A 15825-nucleotide genomic window follows, 5' to 3' on the forward strand; every position below is an offset into this window, starting at 1 on the left:
CACCCGAACGGGAGACCTAAAGGAAGATCTTGGTTCCTGGCTTTAACCCGGCCCAGCCATGGCTGTTGCAGCATTTTGGGGAGGGAATCTCTTCCTCTCTCTCCCTCTAATTCTTCCTTTCAATAAATAAATAAATCTTAAAATAAAAAGAAAAAATAACAAAGCCACTTATTATGTCTGTAAAATTTGGGAGAAACTCCATACTCCCTTGATAGTTTACCCATTTCCTGTATGTTTTTGAGTATTCATTATCCACTTAAAGATTGGTTTCTTTGTTCACCTACCAGTAATGATATAAACCATACTTCCATTTTAATCGGCAGATACAAATGTCTGAAGTGTCTGAACTTTGACATCTGCCAGGTGTGTTTCTTATCTGGTCTTCACAGCAAGTCCCATCAGAAGTCTCATCCTGTAATTGAACACTGTGTTCAGGTAAGATTTAGTGCAATGTACCAAACTACTCATTCATCCAATCAATGTAACCCATCATCATCATCAAGGAATACTGGCTCCAGTGAAACCACAGACTCCTCCTATCATTCATTTTGATATTTAAAGCTAAGGAAGTGGCCAATTCAGCCTTAAATATGTCTTGATGCAAATATGCTTTACTTACATTGTAGATCTTAACAAACGCTTCTGGGGGAAAGAAAAGGCCAGAATCGAGTCTGAAGCTGTTGATGCCCTACTGTGTACTAGATTGTATCTGTAAGAAGCTAGGAAAGAGACTTGGAAATGGTGTAGATAAAGAAGACAAGGACTCTGATTTGGTAATTAGGTAACAAGGCATCTAAAGTTACTAGTATAATTTTGGAGAAGTTTTCTCTTCTAACATATCTCTTTCTGAGCCTTAAATTTCAAGTATTTTTCGCGTTAGGAAAAATGGAGAACTACTGTCTTAGTTTTGACTAATGGAGTGTATAATTAAGACTTTGCAGCTGGTTTTTGAGGTAGTTTTTTTGTTTTGCTTTGTTTTTAAGAAAACCACTAATACCCACAAAATAAATTCAGCACTTCCTAAAAAGAAAAAATAAAATAGTACAATTTGTGCAAAAAGCACTCTAATTTTTCTCAGAAAGAATCAGCTTCTCCAGGCCAACGGCATCCCGCTTGAATACCACAATAACAAGGAGGCTGCCAAGATTAGTTTTCCCTCACTCTCTCTTTAACATGAATGGTTCACAAAGGTAATTGCCTGAATCTTCTTGCCAAATAGTTTACAGTGGGCTTGGCTTCACTGAGCTGTATTAACCCAGATCTTCATGCTCATTGGCCTACGATCTATCTTCCTGTATCTAAACATTAGGGTGCTGTCAATGTTAGAGTGACACCCTGTGGTCACTTTGTTATGATGCTTTCAATTTTAAGTGCTGAAAACCTTGTAAGGAAACATCTTCTCTCTTTGTGCCTTTTCAGTGGAGTTTCTTAACGTAGGATGGATGGATGGACTTCACTGAAATTATAGTCAGAGTTAAATGTATGAATATTTTTCTGAGGATAAATCCATGAATTATCACCCAATGCACAAAGGAATCCACAGCCCCAAATGTTAGCAACTATAGACTTAGTCCTCTTCCATATCCTCTTCTGCTTTAGAATTCCAAATGGCTGGGTTACTCTAGGAAGAAGAGTCATAGAGGCATTTGGGGGCATTTAATCTGGAGATAGGCAATGTGTATGTTTATACTGACAGAATACGAAGAAAGTCATGAGATAAGGAAGTAAAATTAGTTTTTTCTGATGACAGAAGTAAGAGAAAAAATTCCAAGAACATTGAGGGTGGCCAGTCCAATCAAGTAAGGGGAGTTCTTGTATGGAGTGTTCAGGTGCTCTTTATAACGTTGGCTGTTTCAGCAGATGTCAGCAAAGGAGAACACAAAACTCCTCCTTGGGACCCTCCGAAACAATCTGCTGCGAGGGCACTATGGAAGGAAGGAAGCTAGAGGAAGACAGCGGCAGCTGGATCAGGTGATCCCAAAGGATAGGGCCTGGTGAGTGTGTATTCCCAGGGTGGTAGCCAAGGGTACATGGGTATTGGGTAACATGGTCAATACAGAGCAGAACATGGCTTTTCTAAAGCTGACATCCCAAAGATAACAGGAGGGAGGAGTGAGGAATGGATTGAGATAGTTTTTACTCTCTAGAAATGGCATTTCATGTTAAAGTAGATCCAAGAGATAATACTTTGTAATGACCCAACCAAATACTTACAGGTATTCCTACAACTAGACGTCAGAGGGCAGGCATTTTGGTATGGTAGTTAAGCCATCCCTTGGGATGCCTGCACGCCTTACTGGAGCAGGTTCCAGTCCTGGCTACTATGCTTCCCAAACAGCTTCCTGCCAATGCATCCTGGGAGGCAGCAGATAATGACTCAAGGGCTTAGGCCTCAGCCACCCAAAAAGGAAGACCTGAATGAAGTTCCAGGATCCTTGCTTTGGTCTGGCTTAGGTCTCACTACTGAGGCCATTTAGGGTGTGAACCAGTAGATGGAAAGATCTCTCTTTGTCTCTGTCTCTTTGTCTCTCTCTCTCTCTCTCTCTCTCTGCCTTTAAAGTAGATGAAAATAAATAAATAAGTAAACATTCTTTAAAAATTAAAAGTTGTTAGGCACAGAAGATTGTTAATACTAAAATACTTAATCAACTTTGTCTTATAACACTAATTTTTTCTGATTTGCTTTTGAAAGCCTAATCCAGAATTAATACTTTATTAATTAATTAATCAAACAAAGGAGAATAAAGATACTCTGTGTCCCATGCCTCACAGACTCACAGGTAAGAACTATTCAGATTTTAGTATTATCAAGACAATAACTACGATTAAAAAAAAGACAGAAACTATGTTCTAGACACCATTTCTCATTCTTTACACCTACATTAAATGGAGCACATGTCCCACCCATGTCATTTGTTTCCAAAACATCATTTTAAAAGGACTTGCTCACATCTTATAAGGCAGTGCCATAATTCACAAGCAACTCCTTATTGCTGAACATTTGGGTTATTGCCAAATTTTTCTCCAAAACATTCTGTAGCAATGTTCCTGTACATGTATATTTTTGCATATTTTATGATATTACTAGGATAAACTCATACAAGTAAAATCACTGGACATGAAGTTGTGAAGTTTGCTTATCCTCAAAATTCAGAGTGTCAAATTATATTCCAAAGTAGTTACTCCAAAGCACATCTTACCATCACAGTGTGTGGAATCACCATCACTTACCTGAACACCAATCTAAAGAAAACTTTATAAAAGACCTTCTGATCTTAATTTTTGGTGTAACCACTTCTCCGTAATTTAAAAGAGAAGTTATTAAAGAAAAGAGATGTCATTTCTTTTGAGTTATGGTCACAACATCTTTGAAAAAAATATATGTATTCATTTCCACTTTATCTACTAAGAGTGTTACATTAGTTTAAATCAGATTGATATTCATTAATTACTTTTGTAATTCTCTAATCTTTTCTCAGAAACCAACAGCAAATTCCCACCTCAATATGAGTCCTGCAGTTCTGTGGTCATTTTGTTACATTACTCTTATGATTTAAATGTATTTTACAGGTCTTTAAAGAAAAGAATACATAATGACTTCATAATTAGATGTCATTTATTATTCCTGTGTCACATTTACTTTGAAGTTTTTAATCACTACAGAATTAAAATACGAAATTTGGATATCATCTTGATATATATCTTTAATATAATACAAAAATTCAAATTTAAAGATATTAGGTGCCAGTTCTTCCTTCTTCAAGTCAGCTATTTTCACTTTCCTTGGGTGGCTAACAATAAAGCACATCAATCAAACAGCTGGATTGATCAAATATTTGAAATCTTATGTAAATTCCCCCGTTCTCATAGTCAGAACATAAATACTAATACTTTTTAAATTTGCATTTTTTTGGCCACTGAAGGTGGACTGATTGTTTATGCATATTTTTTGTTTTGTTTTGTTTTAAAGGTTTATTTATTTGAAAGTCAGAGTTACATAGATAAGGAGAGGCAGAGAGACAGAGAGAGAGGTCTTCCATTCGCTGGTTCACATCGCAAATGGCTGCAACGGCTGCAGCTGAGCCTATCCAAAGCCAGGAGTCAGGAGCTTTTTCCAGGTCTCCCATGTGGGTGCAAGGGCCCAAGGACTTGGGCCATCTTCCACTGCTTTCCCAGGCCACCGCAGAGAGCTGGATCAGAAGTGGAGCAGCCAGGTCTTGAAATGGGGCCCATGTGGGATGCCAGCACTGGCAGCCTTACCCATTACACCATAGTGCCAGCCCCTGTTTATAAATATTTAACACAAATGTGATGGCGTTGCTCACCAGAAGGAACTCACTTACCTTTCTTAAAATCTCTCAGTTGTCTCCCCATTATTTTTAAACTAAAAGTTTTAACATGACAGAAAGTCCTACACATTTGACACCTCCTGTTTTCCTCTCTAGTTTACCTCTCTAGTTTCATCCCTCTCCTCCAATCTGTGTGCTCCAGCAGCCCTGATGTTGCCCCCACTCACAGCCCCAATAACACTAAGCCAAATATCTCCTCTTAAAACTTACACCTTTTTTTTTTAATTTATTTTTTGACAGGCAGAGTGGACAGTGAGAGAGAGAGACAGAGAGAAAGGTCTTCCTTTGCCGTTGGTTCACCCTCCAATGGCTGCTGCGGCCGGCGCGCTGCGGCCGGTGCACCGCACTGATCCAATGGCAGGAGCCAGGAGCCAGGTGCTTTTCCTGGTCTCCCATGGGGTGCAGGGCCCAAGCACCTGGGCCATCCTCCACTGCACTCCCTGGCCACAGCAGAGAGCTGGCCTGGAAGAGGGGCAACCGGGACAGAATCCGGCGCCCCAACCGGGACTAGAACCCGGTGTGCCGGCGCCACTAGGCGGAGGATTAGCCTAGTGAGCCACGGCGCCGGCCAAAACTTACACCTTTTTTTTAAAGGATGTGTCTTATCTTGAAACTATACAACCATTTGCGGTCTGTGTTCCTATTTGGCTAAAAGCTCTATCAAGGAATCTGGTTTCATTAACTTTCGTAACTCATAAAAGTATCAAAATAACTTAGTCCATCAACAGATCGTATGAGTTATGCTTGCAAATTAGGTCCAAACTCTGTGCTTTGTTATCTGCTTGGTCACCACTTCACTCGTCCTCTTTCTTCTGCATTGCTGTAGTGACCTCCTAGCTTGTTTCGCTGCTTCCTCTGTTGTTTCACCACTGGCTACCCCTAGTGTCACAGGCAGGGTGATCTTTTTCACACTTTTTTAGATTATGCCTTTCCTCTACACAAACTTTCTGAGGGCCCCCATCTTCAAAGAAAGCCCAAGTCCTTCCAGTGCCCTGTAGCCTGTCCCTAAGGACCCCATTCCCCACCCCAGTCTTAGTCTTCTGTGCCTCTCTCTTGCTCCATTTCATCCGCAGGCTCTCCTTGAACACCCCAGGTGTGCTGCCACCTTGGGCCACCCCTACCCTAAACCACCTCCCAGTACAGCTTCTCTCTGCATGCACAAAGACCAACCAAAACATCATCTCATCCTTAGACTTTTCTTGACAACCATTCACCATATCAGCGCCACCCTTGCTATAGCACTGCTAGTCATCCTTCTTTGTTTTATTTTTCTTCAATGCATTTCACCATCATTGGCTATCCTGTTTATTTTAATTAATTTATTTATTGCTGTATTTGCCTCTATAGCATAAGCTCTATGAAGGGAGCAATCTATTCTTGTTTCCAAATGTATTGCCAGAATCTATAAAAAAGTCTGAATATGATGAATGTTCAATAATGTTTGTTGAATGACTAAATAATAAAATGGACTGTATAGTGAACAGATAAATAATGTGGATTATGAGCTCTTTCAGAATGGAACATGCAACAGTCAAAAGAAGTATTGGAAAATTCAAAGAAAAAATGCTTAAGAGGGTAAAGGTGAAGAAGAAAATATACCAAATAGGTAGATAAGTGACCACGAAAGAGGAACTTTAAATGGCTATTGTATACATAAAAGATGTCCTCACTGGAAGTTAGAAAAATGCCACACAATTTGAGGAAAATGATATACCATCATTTACTTATTAGAATGGCATAGATCAAAATGAATGACAGCAATCATTCTGGTGAGGATGAAAGAAAACAGGTGCTCCCTCAGTTTGGCAGAAATACAAATGGCTATAGACTTTTCTGAAAATAGCCATTCACTTATGGATTCAATAAATACTTATTGACCACTATGGTAGGTTCTTGGGAAATATTAATGAAATTAAAGTGAAAAAGGTCTTTGCTTATGTGGAGTTTGCATCCTAGTAGGGAGACCAGATAAAGCAAATGGTATATAAATGAATTCTACATTACATTAGAAAATTTAAGTACTAAGGTAAAAGAGAAAAGGAGAACCAGGTAAGAGGGATCAGGATGTAGAAAGGGAAAGTTGGTGGCTAATTTAAATAGGTTGTCATATTGTGACTTAGCAGGAGGTAACATTTGAAAAAAACCTTGTAGGCAATAATAAGGAAGGTAGTAAGACACCCAGCTATCTGAGAAGATCATGCTGAAGTTGAGGAGACAGTCAGCATGAAGGGAGAGTGTGTTTAGCTGATCCAAAGAATTATGAGGAAGCTGGTGTGGCTTGAATGCAATGATGGAGAATAATAAGAGAAGAGACTGGAAGAAGTGGGGGCAGATATTAAAGGACCTGATAGGCCAATGTAAGGACCTAGGCTTTTACTTTAGGAAAATTTTGGAGGATTTTGAGTACAGGATCTAAAGTTTTATTTATTTATTTATTTGAAAGTCAGAAGGCCGGCGCCACAGCTCACTAGGCTAATCCTCCACCTTGCGGCGCCGGCACTCCGGGTTCTAGTTCCAGTCGGGGTGCCGGATTCTGTCCCGGTTGCCCCTCTTCCAGGCCAGCTCTCTGCTGTGGCCCGGGAGTGCAGTGGAGGATGGCCCAAGTGCTTGGGCCCTGTACCCCATGGGAGACCAGGAGAAGTACTTGGCTCCTGCCATCGGATCAGCGCGGTGCGCCAGCCACAGTGCACCGGCCGCAGCAGCCATTGGAGGGTGAACCAATGGCAAAGGAAGACCTTTCTCTCTGTCTCTCTCTCTCACTGTCCACTCTGCCTGTCAAAAAAAAAAAAAAAGTCCGAGAGAGCAACAGAGACAGACACATAAGATTTTTCATCTTCTGATTCACTCCCCAAATGTCCACAATGGCTGGGCCTGGGCCATGCTGAAACTAGGAGCCCGGAACCTAATCTGAATCTTCCATGGGAGTGGCAGGGGACCAACTACTTGAGCCATCATCTGATACCTCTCAGTGTACACATTAGCAGAAAGCTGGAATTGAATGTGGAACCAGGACTTGAACCTAGGCACTTTAATGCAGGATGTGAGTGACCCAAGTGGAGTCTAAACCATTACTCAAAACACCTACTCTTAACTTATTTTAAAAACATCAATCTAGTTGCTGTGTTGATATTAAAGAATGGCAAAATTATATCAATATTTTCATCAATTTTCTTCTAATGGCTCTACTTTGCATTTTTGATTTTGTCGCTCCCCGTCTTCGCGGAGGAACGACACAGGACCCTGTGCTGTTCTTTCGTCTGCTCGGCCCTTTCCGGGTTTGCTACTGGTTCTTCCCGGGTTGGCTACCATCCCTTCCACCTCCGTGGAAGGGCGGTTCCCCCTGGCCACTTTCCCCACTTCCGCAGGGGAGTGGCACACCGCCGGCCGGCTCTCTCGGGGGCTGCACAGGTGTTCCTTCAGATGTTCCTCTTAGATGTTCCTGGTGCATGTTGTCTCTCTCCTCCTTTATAGTCCTCTTCCGCCAATCCCAACTCGGCTGCCCACACGCCAAGTATGCTGCTCTCCTCCAATCAGGAGCAGGATCAGCTCCTGGAGGTCATCACTCAAGTTGGCAAGAGGCAGCTGCGTAGAAGCTGTTTTCTCCTCTCCCAGCGCCATATTGTGGGAGAGCAGATGCATAGAATAAGTCTTAATTTCAGTAACTTAGTCTAGTCCGAGTTGCTCCCAGTTGCTCCCCACAGATCCCCCTTTCTTTTTATTTTTGGCGTTGATACGCGCCTGTCTTCGGTGCCCCGCAGCACACACTCTGCTCTGCTTGCTAGAGTTGCCCACAGGTGCTTACAAGTCCTATCAATCAGGCAAACCGAATCCGGGTCCTCTCTTCGCCATGTTGTGAGGAGGTTTTTAGGCGCTGATGCGTGCCTGTGTTCGGTGCCCTGCAGCGCATGCTCTGCTCTGCTAGAACTGCCTGCAGGTGCTTACAAAACCTAGCAATCAGGCAAACCAAATCCAAGCCTTCTCATTGCCGTATTGTGGGGAGACTTATTGATGTTAATTCATGCCTGTCTTCGGTGACCTGCGGCGCATAAGCTGCTAGCCGCCCGCAGGTACTTATCGTCCTAATCAGGCAGACCGAATCCAAGCTCTCTCATTGCTGTGTTGTGGGGAGGCCTTATTTTTCTCTATTTCTCTATCTCCAGGCATTCCTATTTCTCCTATTTTACTTCTATCTACCAGCATTCCTATTTCTCTCATTTTACTTCTAAAACTTCTGTTTCTCTTATCCCTGCGGCTTCCCGGCGCCTGCCCCGAGGCTGCTTCTCGGCGGCTTCCCGGCTCTGAGCTGCTTCAGCCAGCTTCTCTCATCTGTGCGGCTTCCCAGCTTCGCGCCCGCACCACGGCCTCGCACTAGCCCAGCGTTCCCTATCTACTTGTGCCCCGCACGCTCTCTCTGCGCGCGGCAGCCTCCGCGAGTCACACAGCCCCAGCTCACGTTTCCACCACTAGCATTCAATCCAAGTTCCCCGGGCTAACCTGGCGAATTCAACCCAGCTCACGTTTCTGCCCCACGATTTGGCTTCCCGTCCTTTGCTCCCTGGGCTAATCTGACGGATTCCAACCTGGCTTACGTTTCTGCTTATGGTTTTAACTTTTCGCCCCTTATTCCCGGGCTAACTCGACGAATCCCAAAGTAGCTTTCGTCTCTGCCTCAGCCTGCCCCCGCGGCTACATCCTCCCTAACATATTTTTCTCTACCCAGTATGTTTCCCTAAGTTTTCTTCCAACAATATTCCTTCCTCATTTCTCCTGGCCTCTCCCCACAGTCCGTATCCAAGTCTAAGTTTCTTATAGGTTTCACTTTCATTTTCAGCCTGCAATCCGTATCTGAGTCTAAGTTTCTTCTTGCTTTCACTTTAAATCCTAACTTCTTTCCCACAGTCCATATCCGAGTCTATGCCTAGGCTTTCGATAGCTTCTTCCGGCACCTTTTCCGTCCGGCTTTCTCCTAGGCTCTTTGCTAGTCTCTCTCTCCGGTATTTTCCCACTTCCTCTCCCACTGTCTCTGTAACTCTGCTTTTCTAATAAATAAGTAAATATTACAAAAAAAAAAAAAGAAACCACCTTTCATTTCACAATGAGAAGATATGTGATTACCTTAAAAGAGCACTGTGGGACAGTAGTAGTAGAAAAAGTCAGACTACAGGCAGTCTAAGAGAGATGGGGCAGTGGGCATTTGAGACTCACACATCCCATATCTGGGTGTCTGAGTTTGACTCCCAGCTCTGTTTCCAGCTTCCTGTTAATGTATGCTGTGAGAGGCAGTAGTGATGACCTGAGTACTTGAGTTCCTGCCGCTTGTATGAGGAAACCCAGACTGAGTTCTGGGCTCACAGTTTTGGCTTGGCCCAGCCCCAGCTGTTGTGGGCATTTGGAAGAGAAAACCAGCATATGGATGATCTTTCTCTGTCTCTGTATCTCTCTTTGTCTCTCTGCCTTTCAAATGAAATGAAAAATTAAACAAATTTGAAAAGCATAAAATGAGAGTGTTGAGGAATTAAAGATACCAAATAAGAAAATCCAAGGTTTTTTTTTTTTTAAATCTCAAAGAATCGAAAGATAGTGTAAGTTGTTGGATGACTAAGTTCAGAGATTATTTTATAATGATAAGATAAATAACAACATATTTGTATGTTGAAAGAAATTAGTTAATAAAGAGAAAAATGATAATTTGGTTCAAGAGGAGAGAACTATTGGAACAATCAATGCGGAGACACTGGCTTGGACAAAATATCAACTAAATATTAATATACACACAAGATTTGGCTGGGATCTATTTTGGGGATGCTACCATATAGAAGAGAAAGCACTACCATAGAGTAAATGAGAATTTTGCTTGTAGCATGAATGGCCAAGGCTATAAACAAGAAACAGGGTCTTGTGGTTGGAAAATAGCAGAACACATGTAACACAGAATACAAAGGGGGACCAGCGCTGTGGCGCAGCAGGTTAGCACTCTGGCCTGAGGCGCCAGCATCCCTTATGGGCGTCGGTTCTGGTCCCGGCCACTCCTCTTCTGATCCAACTCTCTGCTATGGCCTGGGAAAGCAGTAGAAGATGGCCCAAGTCCTTGGGCCCCTGCACCCACGTGGGAGAACCCAAAGAGGTTCCTGGATCCTGGCTTCGGATTGGCGCAGCTCTGGCTGTTGTGGCCATCTGGGGAGTGAACCAGTGGCTGGAAGACCTCTCTCTCTGTCTCTCTCTCTGTAACTCTGTCTTTAAAAAAGAAAAAAGAATACAAAATAACACCATCAATCTAGTTAAAAGAACAAATTTTGTCTCCTACCTGCTTTACTCACAGTTATTTACCATTCATGAGAAAAAAGCAAGTTACAAATAATGTGTATGGAATGGCTACATATTTGTTTCAAAAGCAAATTCAATGTGTGTTTTTGATGTTTGTGTGAGTTCAGAAAACAGTGTGTGTATCTTGATCTTGGATTTCCAGTCTCAAGTGCTGCAAGAAAATAAATGTCTATTATATAAGACACCTAGCATGTGTTATTTTGCTATACCTGCCTGAACTAAGACTGCACGGAACAACTTCAAGGTATTAAAATTACCTCAGATAGAAGTGGAGTGTGTCACTCAGAAGATGTGTCAGATCAGCGTGGTGCGCTGGCCACAGCACACTGGCCACATCGGCCATTGGGGGTGGGGGTGAACCAACAGAAAAAAGGAAGACCTCTCTCTGTCTCTCTCTCTCACTGTCCAATCTGCCTGTCCAAAAAAAATTTTAAAAAGATGTGTAACAAAGAATTTATAGGTTACCCTGGTTTTCTATCTCAAAATTCCCTCCTTTAATGATATAACTGAGTGCACCACAGAACAATCATTCTTTTCCTGTGCTCTCATTGCATCCTGTAGAAATTATCACAATATGTCAAACCTGATTGATTGTATATTTGACTGTTAGATGTGGCTTTTCTATGAGCAAGGAGTACTCTGCTTTCTAGTTGTTTTCTTTATCTGCAGTAATTCAACATGGTAAGATGATTTAAAAATAATTTTTCAACAAATGAATGAAGCAAAATGAAACAATATAAAATAGAATACGCCTGACCTTAAACTAATCTGGTTAATTTTATGCTCTTCCAGACATGACATCATAAACACATACTTATGCTTAGATCCTGCAGTGTTTGACCTGGACAAGATGACCTGAGAGGTTTTCTGCCATTATCCTTGAATTTCTTTTTGTTCTCACTTCCAGATGATCAAGGAGGAGGAAGATGGAATTTTCATTGCTGATATTAGCTGTCGATTAAATAAGCCATCTGGAAAATACCATAAAAAATTGGACTATTTAATTGCTATTTGGGGGATATATATTAGTTTCAACAACTGATTTAACATTTTCTAAAAAGGCTTTCCTCAATCTCATACCTGATAATTAAAAATTGCTGAACTTTCTTATAAAAAATCTACTTTACCACAGGCTTTCTGTTCGGTACAACAGTTCCAAAGTACCATTATATGTAAGGTCAGCTGGACCAGTGGAAACAGCAATCATGAAACCCTTCAAATACACACCTCAAAGGATATCTCAGGCTCAACAAATGCATGACCGCAATCCCCAGCAACAGGTGAGTTCGAAAGGGACAGGAAACATTGTTAGCGCACAATTCATCTGGACCATTTACAATCATTCCCTAGTTTGGCAGATATTCTCAAAATGTTAATGTGATGAGAAAAAAACCTAAGAATATGTTTTTGAAATAATTTGCTCTCTCTAATCATAATTTGCTGACTATTGTAGAAAATTTAGAAAAGTCAGAACAGAATAAAGTTAAAATTACAAACAATCTTATACATAACCCTTATAACCATAACCATATTTTGGTATATTTCCTTCCTTGTAAACACTTTAAAATTAGTTTAGATAATCTGAAAAATTTATTGACTTTATGCTTCTATCAATGTAAGTTATATCGTGAGCATGTTCATTGTCATTATAATTCTTTAAAAACATCTTAATGGTCATATAATTTTTATTTAAATTGGCATAATATTGTTGACATTACCCTTCTTTTGTTATTGTATGTTTAGATTACTACTACTATTTGCTGTGATACAAAGTAGGTGTAAGAAGTTCTTGGGTTCTACTAACAGTAGAGTAAAGATAGACAATGTCAGTTTACTGTTTTTTCTCTCAAAAAACATTTAGAAGATAGGACTTGGGGATGTTGTCACTATAACAAAACATTAAGTGCTTGAAAAGCTAAGTATATTTATCCTTTTCCTAATGATTAGACATTAATTAGACCTATGCGAATTGTATACATATAACAAAACATCTCATGAAACCCCATAATTATATACAATTTTTAAAAGATTTATTGATTTATTGATGTATTTGAAAGGCAGAGTGACAGAGAAAGAAGGAGAGCTAGAGGAGAGAGATGTTCCATTTGCTAGTTTGCTCCCCAAATGCCTACAATAGCCAGGGCTGAGCCATGCTGAAGCCAGAAGCCCAGAACTCCATCCAGGTCTCCCATGTGGATTTCAGGGGATCCAAATACTTGGGCCATCATCCACTGCTTTCCAGGTACATTAGCAGGAAGCTGGATCAGAGGTGGAGCAACTGATGCTTGAACTGGCACTCCAATATATGATGTGGGCATCCCAACTGATGGCTAACCCACTGGTCACAATGCTTGCCTAGTATTTATAATTTTCACATCTTTATTAAACTTTTTTAATAAAAACAAGTTTTAAAAGTCGATTAGGGAATGAGCATATGTCCTAGTGACTACATCTGCCTGTTTATTGGAGTGCCTGTGTTTCTGGCTGTGTTCCTGATTCCAACTTCCTGCTAATGTGAAACCTGAAGGGTGAAGCAGGTATTGGCTCAAGTAGTTGGGTTCTTGCCACTCAAATGGGATACCTGGAGTGAGTTTCTGGCTCATGGCTTCAACTTGTCTTGTTTCAGGGAGTGAACCATTGAGTGAGCAATTTTTCTCTCTCTCTCTTTCTCTTTGTTCCCTCTCTCCTCTCTGGCTGTCTCTCTTTCAAATAAATAAAAATTGTAAAGAATGAAAAACCATCCCTGCATACCTGGGATAAATCTCACTTGGTCTGGGAGAATGATCTTTCTGATATACTGTTGGATTTGTTTGGCTAGTATTTTGCTGAGGATTTTTGTGTCTATGTTCATCAGGGAAATCGGTTTGTAGTTCTCTTTCTCTGTAGTTCTTTTTCAGGTTTAGAAATTAAGATGATGCTGGTTTCGTAGAAAGAGTCTGGGAGGATTCCCTCCCTTTCAGTTGCTCTGAGTACCTTGGGAATAATTGGAGTTAGTTCTGTTAATGTCTATAAGAATTCAACAGTGAAACCATCTGTCCTGGGCTTTTGTTTGCTGGAAGGGTCTTTATTACTGATTCAATTTCCATCTTGGTTATGGTTCTGTTTAGGTTTTCTGTTTCTTCATGGATCAATTTAAGTAGGTTGTATCTGTCCTGGAATTTATCCATATCTTCTATGTTTCCTGATTTGTTGGCATACAGCTATCTGTTGGCATTTCATTGCTCATTATTCTTTTTATTTCTTTGGTATTTGTTGTTACCTTTCTCTTTTCATCTCTAATTTTATTGATTTGGGTCTTCTGCCTCTCTTTTTTGGTTACTTGGGGCAATGGAGTGTCAATCTTGTTCATTTTTTCAAAAAACCATCTCTTTGTTTCCCTGATCTTTGTATTTTGTTTAAAATTTGTTGATTTCTTCTCTAGTTTTAATTATTTCTTTTCTCATACTAATTTTGGGTTTTGTTTGCTGTTGTTTATTTAGGTCCTTGAGATGCATTGATAGCTCATTAATTTGGTGACTTTCCAATTTCTTGATGTAGGCACCAATTACTGTGAACTATCCTCTTAACACTGCTTTTGCTGTATCCCATAAGCTTTGATATGCTTACTTCCTCTCCTCAAAGGAAACCAATGCCTGGGTGCTAGCCCTGGTGGGTACAATTTTCATCCATGCTGCCACAAGAACCAAAATAAAGCATCCATGCAGCCCCTTGTGTAAACCTGGATCCTGTAGCAATGACCCTCACCAGGGAATCAGGGATCCCCAAGCATGTGGAGCTGCCCAAAGTGACTGTCCAAAGTCCTAGCCACACTCTGTGCCCTCCCATAGAGCCACAGTATTTTCACAGTCCTGACATACACTACTCCCATAGGCATGAGCTCCCAGCCCCCTGCCAATTCTCCCAGCCAGACTCAGGCATCTCATCTCAGATGGTTGCTGGACATGCGGACATGAGCTGGCACAGCTGTTACATATGTCCAAAACGGCACCCACCTTCTATCAACAAATTACAGTACTCCAGTACTGTGTAGTTGGGGAGAGAGAAATGTGCCCCCCCTTTTTCCCCTCTAGGTTGGCAGGTGCACTGTCCCCACAGGGCTCCAAGCCTGATTCACACCTGGCTCTTTCCAAAGCTTTATCGCCAGTAGCTTGGGCTGCTATAGTCTGATCTCCCATCACTTGAAAGCTGGTGTTGAGGCTCTCAGCTGCTGAAGTCCTGAGTTGTGGGTGTCCACACCCTCCACGTAGGTCCACAGTGTCCCTCTAATTTGCATGGAGTTTCCTCTGCTGTCCTCTACCTAACTCTTCCTTGAGATTGTACTCTCTCCACTTTTGTTTTAACCTTCTTCCCCTAGGCTGCAGCAGTAAGCTCCATCCCTATTCCACCATTAAGAGCTTCTTTCTAAAATCCTTATATATTATTCTTTACACAGTTGCCTCAAAGAGTCAATTAATGCCTTAGCATGTATTTGTAAAGTGGAATCAAAGCAGGAAGAATACTTGGAAGGAGCATGTTAAGGCTTTTTGAGCTCAATGGCAAAATTGCCTTTTAGAAAAAAATAATAGGGCCGGCGCCGCGGCTCACTAGGCTAATCCTCCGCCTAGTGGCGCCGGCACACCGGGTTCTAGTCCCGGTCGGGGCGCCGGATTCTGTCCCGGTTGCCCCTCTTCCAGGCCAGTCCTCTGCTGTGGCCCGGGAGTGCAGTGGAGGATGGCCCAGGTGCTTGGGCCCTGCACCCCATGGGAGACCAGGAAAAGCACCTGGCTCCTGGCTCCTGCCACCGGATCAGCGCGGTGCGCCGGCTGCAGCGCGCTGGCCGCGGCGGCCATTGGAGGGTGAACCAACGGCAAAGGAAGACCTTTCTCTCTGTCTCTCTCTCTCTCACTGTCCACTCTGCCTGTCCAAAAATAAAAAAAAAAAAAAAATAAAATAAAATAAAAAAAAAAAGAAAAAAATAATAAATTACACTTGCAGTGAATGCAAGCATGGATCTCACCTGATCCTTGTTAATATTGACTATTGCCATGTTTTGGATTTTGTTAATTTTAAGCACAGAATATACTTTATATGCCTTAGGTCATATCTCTGATTATAAGTGAAATGAATCTTTTTCCCCACATAGTTTGGAAGACAATCATATTTTTCCTTCTGT

The 15825-nt window shown here is 41.6% G+C and overlaps 1 protein-coding gene across 1 annotated transcript in view; it reads left to right on the forward strand.

Annotated features, from left to right (window-relative positions):
* Window positions 1-15825, forward strand: part of DYTN (dystrotelin) — an 87600-nt gene that overhangs the window by 45055 nt on the left and 26720 nt on the right. The window contains 3 exon segments of the mRNA XM_070071596.1: window positions 324-435; window positions 1861-1994; window positions 11806-11953. Of these exon segments, the coding sequence (XP_069927697.1) occupies window positions 324-435; window positions 1861-1994; window positions 11806-11953 (394 nt within the window).

The sequence above is a fragment of the Oryctolagus cuniculus genome, chromosome 3 (genome assembly GCF_964237555.1).
Source record: "Oryctolagus cuniculus chromosome 3, mOryCun1.1, whole genome shotgun sequence".
NCBI lineage: Eukaryota > Metazoa > Chordata > Mammalia > Lagomorpha > Leporidae > Oryctolagus > Oryctolagus cuniculus.